This window comes from Polypterus senegalus, chromosome 2, assembly GCF_016835505.1.
Source record: "Polypterus senegalus isolate Bchr_013 chromosome 2, ASM1683550v1, whole genome shotgun sequence".
In the NCBI taxonomy this organism is placed as follows: Eukaryota; Metazoa; Chordata; class Cladistia; order Polypteriformes; family Polypteridae; genus Polypterus; species Polypterus senegalus.
This window is the reverse complement of record NC_053155.1, coordinates 276,885,280-276,898,722: the sequence shown is the minus strand read 5'-3', so window position 1 is coordinate 276,898,722 and position 13,443 is coordinate 276,885,280. Positions and strand designations below refer to the sequence as shown.

Here is a 13,443-nt window from a genome sequence, read left to right as displayed (position 1 = left end):
AAACACTCCCAGCCATCCTGCCTAACAATGACAAGGAACCGTGAAAAACAACTATTTGAAAATAAAAAAAAATAATGATTTTAAAAATACATCAAATCAAGAAACATATGTGATTGCAGGATTTCTTCAACTCTGAAACCCTTAGACCTGAGTTTAATCATTTTTTGACGTCAAGGAAAATGCATAGAAAATAATACAAAGTCAAAACATTCAATTAATAGTTTCTTTCCAGTGTTTAACCCCAAGATTTGGCATCTGATTGGCTTGTACTTTATCATACTTTCTGTTTAATTAGTAATATACTCTTTTCTTTAAAGCACCTTGTCATAATACTTACTATAAATCCTTCATTATCAGACTTGGTTAATTCAGAGTCTTACTAGGAGCATCAGGCATAATGTATGAACCAATCAGGAGCAAAGTGTGAGTCCAGCAGAGCGCAAATCACTTGCATTCATTCACTTGGCACCAGTTTAAAGTTGCCAATTGGCCTAACAGGCATGACTTTGGGAAGTAGTGAAGAATACCGTTGAGAAACACGCAAGCAGACACAACCGAGCTGGGTCTCCAGTGTTAAAAATACATTCGCTGAGCTCTTTCATTTGTAAAGTTTGAATTGAATGGTTGATTGCGCATGAAAGTTTAAACCAGTTTTATTTTATTTAGTGAAAGAAAGAGGGCATTCTGTTAAGTCCTAATAAAAAATAAATCTTCTCAGTAGGCCTCTAACACCTGATTTGAAATAGACGTGCCACCCTGTACCGAGGTGCTGTTTGAATTTTGGCAGAAGAACTGAGTCTGAGATATCAGACTGCATATCAAAGTATATTTTTCCACTGGTGAGTTTGGTGCAGTTGGCTAAAGAATTTTTTTACAAGTAATGGTTCCATTTTTCTCTGCCTCTCTGTTGCTTTCTCTAGTGCTGTCTATTCAGCTCCAGCTATTTCCTCTTGTCTTTTTATTATCATTTTTCAACACATTTTAAAAAAAGGGAAAGATGGCACAGTGTGTGCTGCTAAATATTCATTCTTGTTTCCCATCAGAGACAGCAGATTTGATCTAATGACGCACCATGAGTATTGAACTGGGACGCTTGGCCCATTTCAGGGGCATTAGGAGCTACTAGAGGAATGATCGCAGATAACTAAAGAAACAAAACCTCTTTCATGAAGATTTTTGTCTGGGCTAATTAACCACATTTCCTACTGCTACAAATTAGCATTGGGCTGCAGAGAGTGGGGGAGTTAATACACTTCAGGTCTGCGAGACGTACTCACCAGAATGTTTAACAGTATCACTTAAAAGCTCTTTAACATTCACAGCCTGCACCTTCATTACCATTCCCTGTAGCTACCTGATTGATTTTAGCTGAACAAGGCAGAAGATGGTGCTGAAAGGCTTTCAGATCATTTGAATTTCCATGATTGATGAAAAGACATTCTAATAACATATACTACGTCAATTCAGAGCTCCTGAGAAGGGCATTTCGAAAATAACACTGATACAATATGGGCAGTAAGCAAATGAGTTTGTCTTTTATCCCGATGGGAAGCTACTGTATATCATTTGTAAAGTGCTCAAAGACTAATTTTTGTAAACAGGGTCTCCTCATGGATATTACAGAAAGCACATTTAATGCAGCTTTTCTGAGAGTACAATGGCCTATCAAAAGTAAATATTTTTGTGCCATCCTATTCCAGAATATACTGTAAGACAGTAGAATCCTTCAACACAGATAATAGTAGAAACTGAGAATGTGATAAATGCATTTAATGTTTATGGAGGAGATCACAGGGAATCAAAGAACTCTCATTTAATTCAAATAAATGCAATACATACAGTATGAGAGGCAGCTGTGCATGGCGACTTCGCCAGTCTAGCAAGCCCAGTATGGAGTAATTGATGGCCAGTTAGATAGTGTAATGTGACTTAACGAATAATAAACCCTGTTGAGAACAGAAAGAATGCTCCCATTGTTTTGTCAGTTGCTTATATTTGCAACATCCTAAACTAGTTCTGTGTGGATGGCTTTGCTCCATGCCTTGATTTCTTCATTTTACCATTAGCCACTCCTGCTATATGTTTGTTCTCAGCATTTCCTAGAAACATATTACATTTTTGGCTTTACTGCCTTCTCCTTTTACACCATGTGTTACCAGCTTAGTGTGAACAGACATCATCTTAATGTCTAGTCTACCTTCAGAAAACACGGAATGACAAGAATAAAAGTGGTATTCAATATATACAGTAAATGCAAAGGTATATTTTGAAATTCTCCCAATATAAAGAGAATATTCGGTCACAGAAACAATAGGGGCACCCAAAAACATGCTAATTTTAGTATAAAAAGGGTTACATGGAGTACATCACATATATTGTAATGACACCAAATTGGCTCAGTGTGAGTGAGTAGGGATGTGTGCTCTGACATTTGGTTCATGGTTAGTTTCCACCTGGCACCCAGTTGTGTCTATTCTGCTTCCATACAACCCTAGAGTGGATTAGGACATCCTGTGGATGAAAGGATGGATGGATATAGTGGGTAGCATCCTGGTACATTGGACAGAGATGCTGTTTCACAACTGCAGGGTCCTAGGTTTAGTTTCCACGTATTCTCCAGAATGTTGTGTGCTCCAGTTGTCCTCCATTCTTTAAACTAATGACTATTTTAAACAGGGGAGAGTCAATATGTACATTAATGTGCCATGAAACTCTACCCAGATATTGAATTTGTGATTCTTCTGGAACCATCTCCAACCAACATGAATAGGATTAAGTACATTTAGTAATTAATCTATGAACAGACATATGTATGTCTGCATGGAAACATATAGTGTTTGAAAACCATCATAGTTGAGAAGCCTGTTAAGCAGAAGTCCTTTAGAGCATTGCAATTCTTAACATCATGCCATTTACAGATACTCAGTTAATCCATTATGTGCTTGCACAATAATTGAACAACTGATGTCTGATGTGAGATGAGCTTCTCTTTAGTTGTGACCTACGACTGATCATAAATGGTCACTTCATCTGTCTATGCTCTGGTTGTAAAACAAAACATGAAAACATTTGATCTTCTGATCAGTGCTTAAATTAAGCCCCCAGAGTCTGTTTGTGAAACTCCATCAGTGCTCACATTCAACTCATGGTTATAAACTAAACTTCTGTTTCTCTTTATTATAATCAGGCTGTGCTTTTATACTCTAACCTTCTATGCCAACTGTGCTGTGCTGAAAGTGCTCCTTCTGTATTGTTATTCCATCTTGTCATCCCACTGCCCTCATACTGTAAAATATGCAGATTCCTCAAAGTTTGTCTCCTTATAATGTATTCTGTATTGGATAATCTATTTTGTTTTTGAATTGTTCTTTTTTTGTTTTACGTAGTGCCTTGTAATAGGATGGTATCTGATGGGTGCAATACAAAATTAATATTAAAAATTGGTATATATTAAAGAATGGTAAAATATAAAACAATACTTCTTTGTTTAAGATATCCTGATTAAATAAAGCCATTAATCCCACATTTCCAAATATGTAAACTAATTGTATTTAATGTAAAGAACTGTAATTCACGATTGTACTGGAGTACTCAAAAACAACAGCATTTACTTCTATAACACATTTCCATACAAGATATGCTACTCAAAGTGCTTTACAAGAAATTATAAAAAATAAATAAAAGATGTAAAGTCTCCTTGCTAATTTTAAATTTGAGTGGCCCCATGACCATTATCCTACCCGAATCGACATAGACCCTTTACCCACAGGAAACCTTTACTGTTCAGAGGTTGATCTTTGATGGTTTATGAGACTGAAAAGAGATCCTCATTTATGTTTCATTTAAAAAACAACAGATTCCTTATATAGCTTCAGACAAAAAGTAGACCTGAGATATAGAAGAGGTAAAAGGAATGAAAACTGAGACTTTGGATTGAAAAGCATGGCATATTTTGATAGATCTCTTTCTTGTCTTCTTTTAACTTTTCAAGACTTCATATTTTTTACTTACTATTGGAGTGAAGCCTTCTATACACAGTACATTTCTTTTCTTCTTTTCTTTTTTTATTAATTTGTTGTTTCAAACTTTTAAAATATATTTTCAGTTATTTTGTAAAGTAATAGCCATAGCAAATAATATACACGTACAATGCACGCTTTATATTGTATACTTACAGAGTCGTATAACTGCTTGGAAAGAACAATCTGATCTTCAATGCCTGTTATTTTAGTTTGAAGTTCAAAAATTGTAAGGTACAGAGTGTCCACTTCCTGAAAAGACAGGTCAAAATATTTATTAGATAGATAGATAGATAGATAGATAGATAGATAGATAGATAGATAGATAGATAGATAGATAGATAGATAGATAGATAGATAGAGCAGCAGCATCCATTAACCATGTGTACTTTGTTAGAAAAAATACCAAGAAAATTAAGAAAATCCCTGAAGAAGGACCACATATTTATTTAGGATATATTAAATAATGGAGCCCCCTATAGCTGATTGTCAGATTAGGAACATGCCACTTGGTGTGTGATGCTACAGTAGCAGTACAGTCCAACATCGGCAGCCATTTTTTGTGGAATAAGAAGATGCATCAACAAGTTATTCTCAAAGACATCATGAATGCTACATAGCACAAAGCCCCCTATATTGTGTCACCACCAATTATATCCTAACTAGCAAAATACCCGCGCTTCGCATCGTCGAAGTACTGCATTAAAATTTTTATTAAGAAGAAAATTAAACCTTTTTAAACTGAGGGAAAAAATGCCAATAATTATTTGTTAAGGATCTCTTTGTATACCATGTTGTCAGTTCGGCCCTCCGGTTGTAACATGACCAAGCTGTGCGCTGAGCTTACTCTTGATCATGTAACTTACAGTTGGCCATGTGAACAGTAATCTTGTCTCAAATCTCACAGCTTGGATTGCTGCTGTCATAATCGGTTTGAGTTTCATGGTTTGTTTCAATTACGACAGTATTTGCAGGATTTGTTGTGTTGAAGTGACATTTGGCATCTGTCAAGCGTTGTAAGCACACAACAGTTTCATCGATAAAATCACATCCAGCTTTTGAGAGTTTAAACATTCATAAACATCAAAGTGTGCACTACTGAAATCGTCACCTGTGAATCTAAGATGTTTAAGAGGCATTGGCGGTTATCGAAAGGTGTAAAATATTTGGCCATTTCGGTACACTTGAAAGCGACAACCGAACAATTCAGCAGCAGCCATCAACTAACATGCAGAACCATAGGTGAGGGGCTTAAGCATTTCACTCTTATAGTGCTCCTGTGTAATATAATTATCTCCTGTACCGTCATCAGTCCACACCTTGAACCTGTCCCAGTCATTCAATACATAAGACAGAATGTTCCTCCGGATATCAAGAGTGAGCCTGATATGGCCGTGTAATATGTAACAAAGAGAATGGAAAAGGCAGGTGCCATCTCCGGGCATGGAAACCACTCGGTAAGTGACAGTTCTTTGATCGATGGTGATCATCTCGATAGACATGGTAATGGGGGTTGGAATGATAAAGGAAATGGGTACCTGAGCAATGTAAAGTAAGTGTAAAATACCTCTACAATAACTATAATTGTAATAAACAAACAATAAAACAGGGGAGAAGCTGTGGATTAAACAAAAGGCTGTAGTTATCAGTAGGGAGGCGTGAATCCCGTGGCGAAGCAAGGAAGGGAATGTAGAGACCGGCGCGACGGACGGTCTTATATAGGCAGGCAGCCAACAAAGTGGTAGGCGCTGGGATGGGGGACCCAACGCCACCTCACACGGTGACCGAGGTGCAGGCTATGGACGTATATATGTATGTAAGTAGGATTCAGTTAGCGTTGGGAACCCGTGTACCAAATTTCTTGAAGATGGGCCGATAAGTAACAAAGACCGTTGAAAAGTTCAATATGGCGGCCGACAGTGGCATCATACCACCGAAATAAGTACCAAATTTCAGCCTTCTACCTACACGGAAAGTTGGAGAATTAGTGACGTTGGAAAGTTCAATGGCGGCTGGCAGTGGCGTCATACCACGAAATAAGGTTGGTTTCAGTTAGCTCAGGAAGCCACCTACCAAATTTCGTGAAGATGGGGCCATATAAGAAAGTTCAACATGGCAGACGTTGTTGACCGTTATGACCGTGACAGTAGAATTTCATGAAACCTGCTTAATTGTTGTAAGTAAGCTGTAAGGAATGAGCCTGCCAAATTTCAGCCTTCTACCTACACGGGAAGTTGGAGAATTAGTGACGTTGGAAAGTTCAATATGGTGGCCGACAGTGGTGTCATACCAACAAAATAAGTACGGACATTGGTTTCCGTTAAAAGTTCAATATGGCGGCTGACAGTGGCATCATACCACCGAAATAAGTACCAAATTTCAGCCTTCTACCTACACGGGAAGTTGGAGAATTAGTGACGTTGGAAAGTTCAATATGGCGGCTGACAGTGGCGTCATACCACCGAAATAAGTATGTACATTGGTTTCGGTTAGCGGAGGGAAGCCACCTACCAAATTTCGTGAAGATGGGGCCATGAATAAGAAAATTCAATATGGCGGACGTTGTTGACCGTTATGACCGTTACGCGTCGAATTTCGAAATGAAACCTGCTTAACTTTTGTAAGTAAGATGTAAGGAATGGGCCTGCCAAATTTCAGCCTTCTACCTACATGGGAAGTTGGAGAATTAGTGACATTTGGAAAATTCAATATGGCAGCTGACAGTGGCATCATATCACAGAAATAAGTGCGTACATCGGTTTTGGTTAGCGCAGGGAAGCCACCTACCAAATTTCATGAAGATGGGGTTAGCCTTCTACCTACACGGGAAGTTTGAAAATTGGTGACGTTGGAAAGTTCAATATGGCGGCCGACAGTGGCGTCATACCATCGAAATAAGTAAGTACATCGGTTTCGGTTAGCGCAGGGAAGCCGCCTACCAAATTTCGTAAAGATGGGGCCATAAATAAGAAAGTTCAACATGGCGGATGTTGTCGACCGTTATCGACTGTTATGACCGTTACGTGTAGAATTTCGAAATGAAACCTGCTTAACTTTTGTAAGTAAGCTGTAAGGAATGAGCCTGCCAAATTTCAGCTTTCTACCTACATGGGAAGTTGGAGAATTAGTGATGAGTGAGTGAGTGAGTGAGTGAGTGAGTGAGTGAGTGAGTGAGTGAGTGAGTGAGGGCTTTGCCTTTTATTATTATAGATTGGACATTATACTATTTTAACATATTGAAGGAGGAAGCAGTCAGACCAATGCCAAGAAAATGTGAGCCTGTGTAAATGTATTTTTGGTTCCAGAGTGGAATTCTGACCATCCCCATCTGTTTAAAGAAAATAAGTGGAAACAAATACTGAATTTCAGAAAGCTGCTTATATCTGAATGGAAGAATTGGCATGGCTTTGGAAGAACACAGTCAGATCGAAGTGAAAGCAGGAGGTAAACGGAATTTGTTGAAAATGTCCTCATATATTCATACATCTATTTATTATTGCTAGTAAATTGGATTTTAAGATCATATGAGTCCAAATTCAATTATGGCAGCAACTGCACTAAGAAAGGGCCCAGCCCATGAGAAGACAGTAGTCACCATGTAAAAGCTACATGACATTCATGGACAATACTTTAAGATGGAAACCAATTAATACAATCACAAAGAGCACTGATGTAGGCCCCTGAATTCAATCACATTGGACATGGGATATATGAGAATATGTTACATAGTGCTGTACCAGAAAGATACACCATGGGGGCTAAAGTTAACTTGACTGAAGTAAATAAACAGAAATCAAGGAGCCATGGTGTTTCAGATCCAGTATATGACCATTACTAATGTGATAAACTGTTACCTCCTTCAGTGTTGTCCATTCAGCCTCCAGAGTCTTAGTAGCAGAGGTCTCTTCTTCATACCTGCAAACAGGTTGCAAAATATAAACATAATGCAGAAAATGTATCCTTGAGTAATAAATCAATGCTATTTTCCTGCTGTGCTATTAAATTTAATGATGACAGCTTCATTTCATTACATTATTGTTTTCTGTGTTGTGAATAATGACTTCTTTGCTAGCAAAAAGCAAACACTCTCTGCTATATATAGCACAACAAATTTTTATAGTTTGAGCTTGGTGAATGTATTCTTTGTCATTTATTTTCTCTAAAATGTCTCTTAAAGATTTGTAATATCCATTGTGGCACCTGCATCTGCAAATGTAATTGCATTGTCTGCAGTCGAATGAGATGCAATGTGCGGCGGGTCATTCTTGTCAGTCAGGCCCAGACTTATTAAACAACTAAGTGAACTGAAGGCCAAACTGTGAGGCAGACAGCTGCTCTGCACTTGTCTATATGTAAAAGCCAAATTCAGTCTAAAACCAGAGCCTATAATTATTTTCAGTAGTGGTCTAGGCAACCTTATAAGCAATAGACCAAATCCGATCAAAGCATTAGAGAGCCAATTTAATTCCACAGTCATGGTTCTGATTAGAACAGTGATGTATCACTTCTTCCCTGTAGCAGAAACAGAGACATGTTTTCATATCATTCTAAATGACTTTATTGTTTTTTGTTGTGCAAAGAGTGCTGGCCATCAGCTGCAAATAGAATTTGTAAGAAATCATGGCACTGATAAAAAGCTTTACTCTTTTAATATCTGTAATTTAGGTCCAGTAAATTACATTACATACATCATAATACATCAATGTATTGCTTAGTAGTAGGTGTGGTTAGTAGGGGACAAACATTGTACATGTCTTTATTCTTCAGAGGATAAAAATACTTGTATTATTAATTTATATTTTCCATTTAATTTGTAATCATTATCACAAATAAAAAAGCCAGACAAATCAGTTAAGTGATAGCCCAACTGATTGATTGATTTCCACTAGATACCTTCCTGTCAGAAGGAAACGCTTCAGGCTACAGAATAAAATTAAGAATGACGGCACTTGCATTGTGCTTCATAGGGCGATCACAGAGGAGTCACTTAACCTTTATGTCCTTTAGATCAGAGATAATTCTTGAATAATGACTTACCATGAAAACGACAAGTATACCAAAATCGTAGCTTGTATTTTGATAAACATAGTGTATAAAGTTGGTTGAATTCCATCCATTTTATACTGAATTTGTGTTTCAGCTAGTAATATATTTACAGAAATGGATTTCAAGGCGCTCACACTCACTCAGCTCCACTTGAAAGATATTTAGGAAGCTTAAGCCTTAGGTGAGAAGGTCTGACTGCTCTTATTTCTCCAATATCTGTCCAGCACCTCATAATAGAAACTAATAGATAGATAGATAGATAGATAGATAGATAGATAGATAGATAGATAGATATGAACAGTGATATACGGTATAAGAGATAAGGTGTGATTAATTATAGATAGACCAGTAACAGCACACTACACAATAACATGCAGTGAATACACTTGACTTGAGCATTCCTAGTTTTCATACTCTTTCTTTTTACGTTTAGCATTTGTTTGCTCAGAGTTGATACGCCTGCTGCTTCCTGAGCAGCTCTTCTTTTTTCCACCATAGCGGCCTGCTTCTTCTCTTCTTTCATCAGCATCTTTTCACGTTAAAACTGATTAAGTCAGTGTTTGTGTTGAAATTACTTAGTACATTTTCTTTCATTTTTCACTTTAGCTGGCACCTAAGCCTTCAATCTGCCTCAAGAATGATTTAAGATATGAAGAGGTAGGGATGAGAACGGCACCCATACACATGAGCCTCACAGCTGCCCTGCTGAGCACTGTCGAGAGTTGATTCTACAATAAAATAAAATAAAAATATAAAGAGGAATAACCTTGGAGGTCAATCATCCCCCCGAAAGCGGATATTAGACGTCACGTAGTATATGTGTACCAAATTTCAGGTAAATAGGTCAAATGGTTTGTGGGTGATTTAAAATCCTGGACAGACAAATGGACAGCCACGGTAGCATATTATATATAAAGACAGATAGATATGAACAGTAATTTACAGTATAATATATAAGCTGTGATTAATGATAGATAGATAGATAGATAGATAGATAGATAGATAGATAGATAGATAGATAGATAGATGTTTATCCACTTGCTTACATGCATAAATGACAGATATTTGTATAATACAGTACATACATTTCCAATGTAGAACTAGTCAAACTTTCTTTCTGTCTTTTTGTCAGGTATACCTCTTTAGAAATAAAAACAAGAAATTGAAGAAATCACTAGAGAAAGGCTTAATATTTAGAATATATCAACTGATGGAGTCCCCTTTGGTGTGTTGTGACATACCCAACACTACTAGGTAAGTAGAGATACAGCAGCACCACAATATTTAGAAAGTGATTCATGGAACTGAGCCAAAGAAGAACATATGAAAAGCACTATATGGCTGATACATATACTGATATATAGTGTTTTGGAGATAGTGGTCACATTACTCCTCAAGAGTGTCACCTCTTATTTACAATAAATAGATGTGAAAGAGTGACTTACTTGGCTTGGACATCTTCAATCACTCCCTTTAAGTGATTGATCTCAGCAGCCATTGCCTCCTTTGTGGCTGTCAGGTTGTCAATCTGTCCTTTGAAGGCTCCAATGGCTGATGTCACAATTATGGTGGAGTTGCCTGCTCCTGCCTGCTCAGGGTTGGTGAACATTGTGATCTGAGCCTTAAGGATGGCATTCTGTTGTTCTAAGTTTCGGACCTACAGTATGATCAACATACAAATGCTGTTTAGTATCTTTGACATCTCTTTGTGATGCCTGAATTCCATTCGGTTACTTTGTCCCGATTTGTCTTTCTATAAAGAGCTCTACAGAAACCTCAGTCAGTTTACAGTATTGACACTGGCAGTAGGAAAGAGCAATTATGATTATGGTTATGCAGAGCTATATTTCATATATCAAAACTGTAACATGACAAGAGTTGCCCACAAATTAGAGAAAGCTAAAATGTAATAAGCACGACAATTTGTTCACAATGAGAATGAGTGATCTGATCTTGCATGCCGCAGGGTGATGCTGTGGCTTTTGTTCTCTTCCTCTTGCCTTTTTTTATCACATTGGGAAATGCCACCTGTTTACTGTTAGAAAAAAAAAATCACTGGTAAATCTTCAGGAAAATTTCCTTTAAATTCTATTTTTGCAACACTTTAAGGATTTTTCTTTGTGCCTTTTAAATAGGGAGCATGCTGAGGGAGATACTGCTACTGCCAGGAATTCCATCAGAAACACTCTGACATAGCTTCATCTGCTCCACAAACCCAGCTTGGCAAGGCTCCGGTCGGCTTTTGTGTTTGGAACACTCATACCCGGAGGTGTCGGTCTCCCACTGACACTTTCAGCCAGTCATTATTGCAGTGCTGCAGAAGTGCAATGTGACTCACTGTCTAAATGGTCTACTAACAGTCATAAATGAAGATAGATTAGAGCAATCTTTGGAATAATCTGAATTTAAATAATTAAATGCAGCACAGGAGGTCAGGCTAGCAGTTCACACAATTAGTAAGACAAAAGTAAGGATTGCAATTCAGCGATCACAGATAAAATATGCTCCGAGCCCAGGAACATTATGTTACTGCAGACCAATAAAATCACACACCTTCATTTTCATGTCAGATGTCATCCTCACAAAGAGCACTTTAAATGCTCGTCATTTGATTCCACGACCATATATAAACATTATAAACAGTTTTTGACACATATTTTGCAAAGTTATTGAATTTTTATGAAAAAATGTCTTAAGAGACAGATGAGCCCGGCTTTCTTTTACTTTAAACATTTTAGTGCATGCTGACTGAACAGATAAAAATTTTTATTCAAAGACACGCAGGGTTATGCTGTATTATCACTGGGGTCATACGACTACAGGTGCATTCAATTCTAAAGCCATTTTTCTTCATATTTGCCTGTTATCATGTATTCCACATACGATTGTTTAATCAGAGGTCAAAGAGAATGTGGCACATACCTTGTCAATAAAAGATGCAAGCTTATCATTCAGAAACTGCAGCTCCTCTTTCTCTTTCAGCCGAGTAACTTGGACTGCATCCACAGATGGCAAAGAGGGGTCTATGGAAGGGATGTCGGAGATTCCTGTCTCGACTGTTCTTGAAGTGACAAGAAAAGATGGAGAAAAGCCGTAGCTGCCTATTTTAAAACTACGCCCTCCAAGACGAGCCTTCAGTGGGGCAATTCCTGCTCTCATACTAGCCATTCGGCCACTAAGGGCACCTGCTGATCCCAATCCAATGCCAAGGCCAAGACCCCCTGCTCCCAGACCTAATCCTCCAAAACCAAAGCCACCACCCATTCCACCAAGGGCAAGGCCTCCTCTGAGGCCAAGTCCAGATCCTGCTCCCGCTCCAGCCCCTAATGCTCTTGAGACCCCAAAGGCAGCAGCACCTCCTCCTCCTCCAGTCCGGCTGCCAGAGAAGATTCGGTTGCCGGAATATGTGGCACCGAACCTCACCGCTCCTCCTTGAATTCTAGACTTTGAATCGTTCATTTTAGCTCAGTACGGGGTAAGATCTATGACTTGAATCCTCCAGGAAGGCAGTTTGCCTTGGCCGAACAACCTCAATTTATACATGTGGTTTGGAATGAGAGACGCACAAACTTGCCTTCCCATTTGCTGATCCTGTGTCAGCATCAGATAATAAAAAAAAAAAACTCTAAGAGATCCAGCCAAGAAAAGCTCGCGTCTCACCTAGGGGCATTAAATGCCATCCATCACACAAAAAAATCCACATTTTGAATGTGTTTAGGCTTGGGGCCATAGTTTGATTGAAAAGGCAACTCCAAATTCAGCAAACACACCCAATTCCTGGGATGATTGCTTGAAATGTGACTACACTTCTACCTTTAAGGTGTATTGGATTTATTAAAAGCACATTCTATATGCACTTTAAATCTTTACAGAAATGCCTGGACATATTGCATGCAGGGTATTAGAAAATTGAAATTGAGGGAGGAAAGTATATAAGCTCTATGTACAAAGCTTTGACTTGGGAAATAGCCATTCCATCTCAGGGTGCTGAGCTATTCATCCATCCATTTTCCAACCCGTTGAATCCAAACACAGGGGTCTGCTGGAGCCAATCCCAGCCAACACAGGGCACGAACCAATCCCAGGCAGGGCGCCAACCTACCGCAGGACACACACCAAGCACAATTTAGAATCGCCAATCCACCTAAACTGCATGTCTTTGGACTGTGGGAGGAAACCGGAGTACCCTCACGCAGACACAGGGAGAACATGCAAACTCCACACTGGGAGGACCCAGGAAGCGAACCCGGGTCTCCTAACTGAGAGGCAGCAGCGCTACCACTGCGCCACCATGCCGCCCGCTCATGAGGATTCAATTCACCTGTCTGTGTGTGCTTCCATTAGGAACTTCGGTTTTAGTGTAAATTCTGAGGACGTG

General features: G+C 38.7%; 1 protein-coding gene across 1 annotated transcript in view; it reads right to left on the bottom strand.

The window, feature by feature from the left end:
* si:dkey-183i3.5 (uncharacterized protein LOC566445 homolog) overlaps positions 1-12,580 on the bottom strand; it is a 35,471-nt gene extending 22,891 nt beyond the window's left edge. The window contains exons 1-4 of the mRNA XM_039745621.1: positions 11,988-12,580; positions 10,511-10,722; positions 7,874-7,934; positions 4,176-4,271 (exon numbers count right to left, since the gene is read on the bottom strand). Coding sequence (XP_039601555.1) covers positions 4,176-4,271; positions 7,874-7,934; positions 10,511-10,722; positions 11,988-12,524 — 906 coding nt within the window. The 5' untranslated portion in view covers positions 12,525-12,580. The remainder of the gene's footprint in view (positions 1-4,175; positions 4,272-7,873; positions 7,935-10,510; positions 10,723-11,987) is intronic.
* Positions 12,581-13,443: the final 863 nt, after the last annotated feature.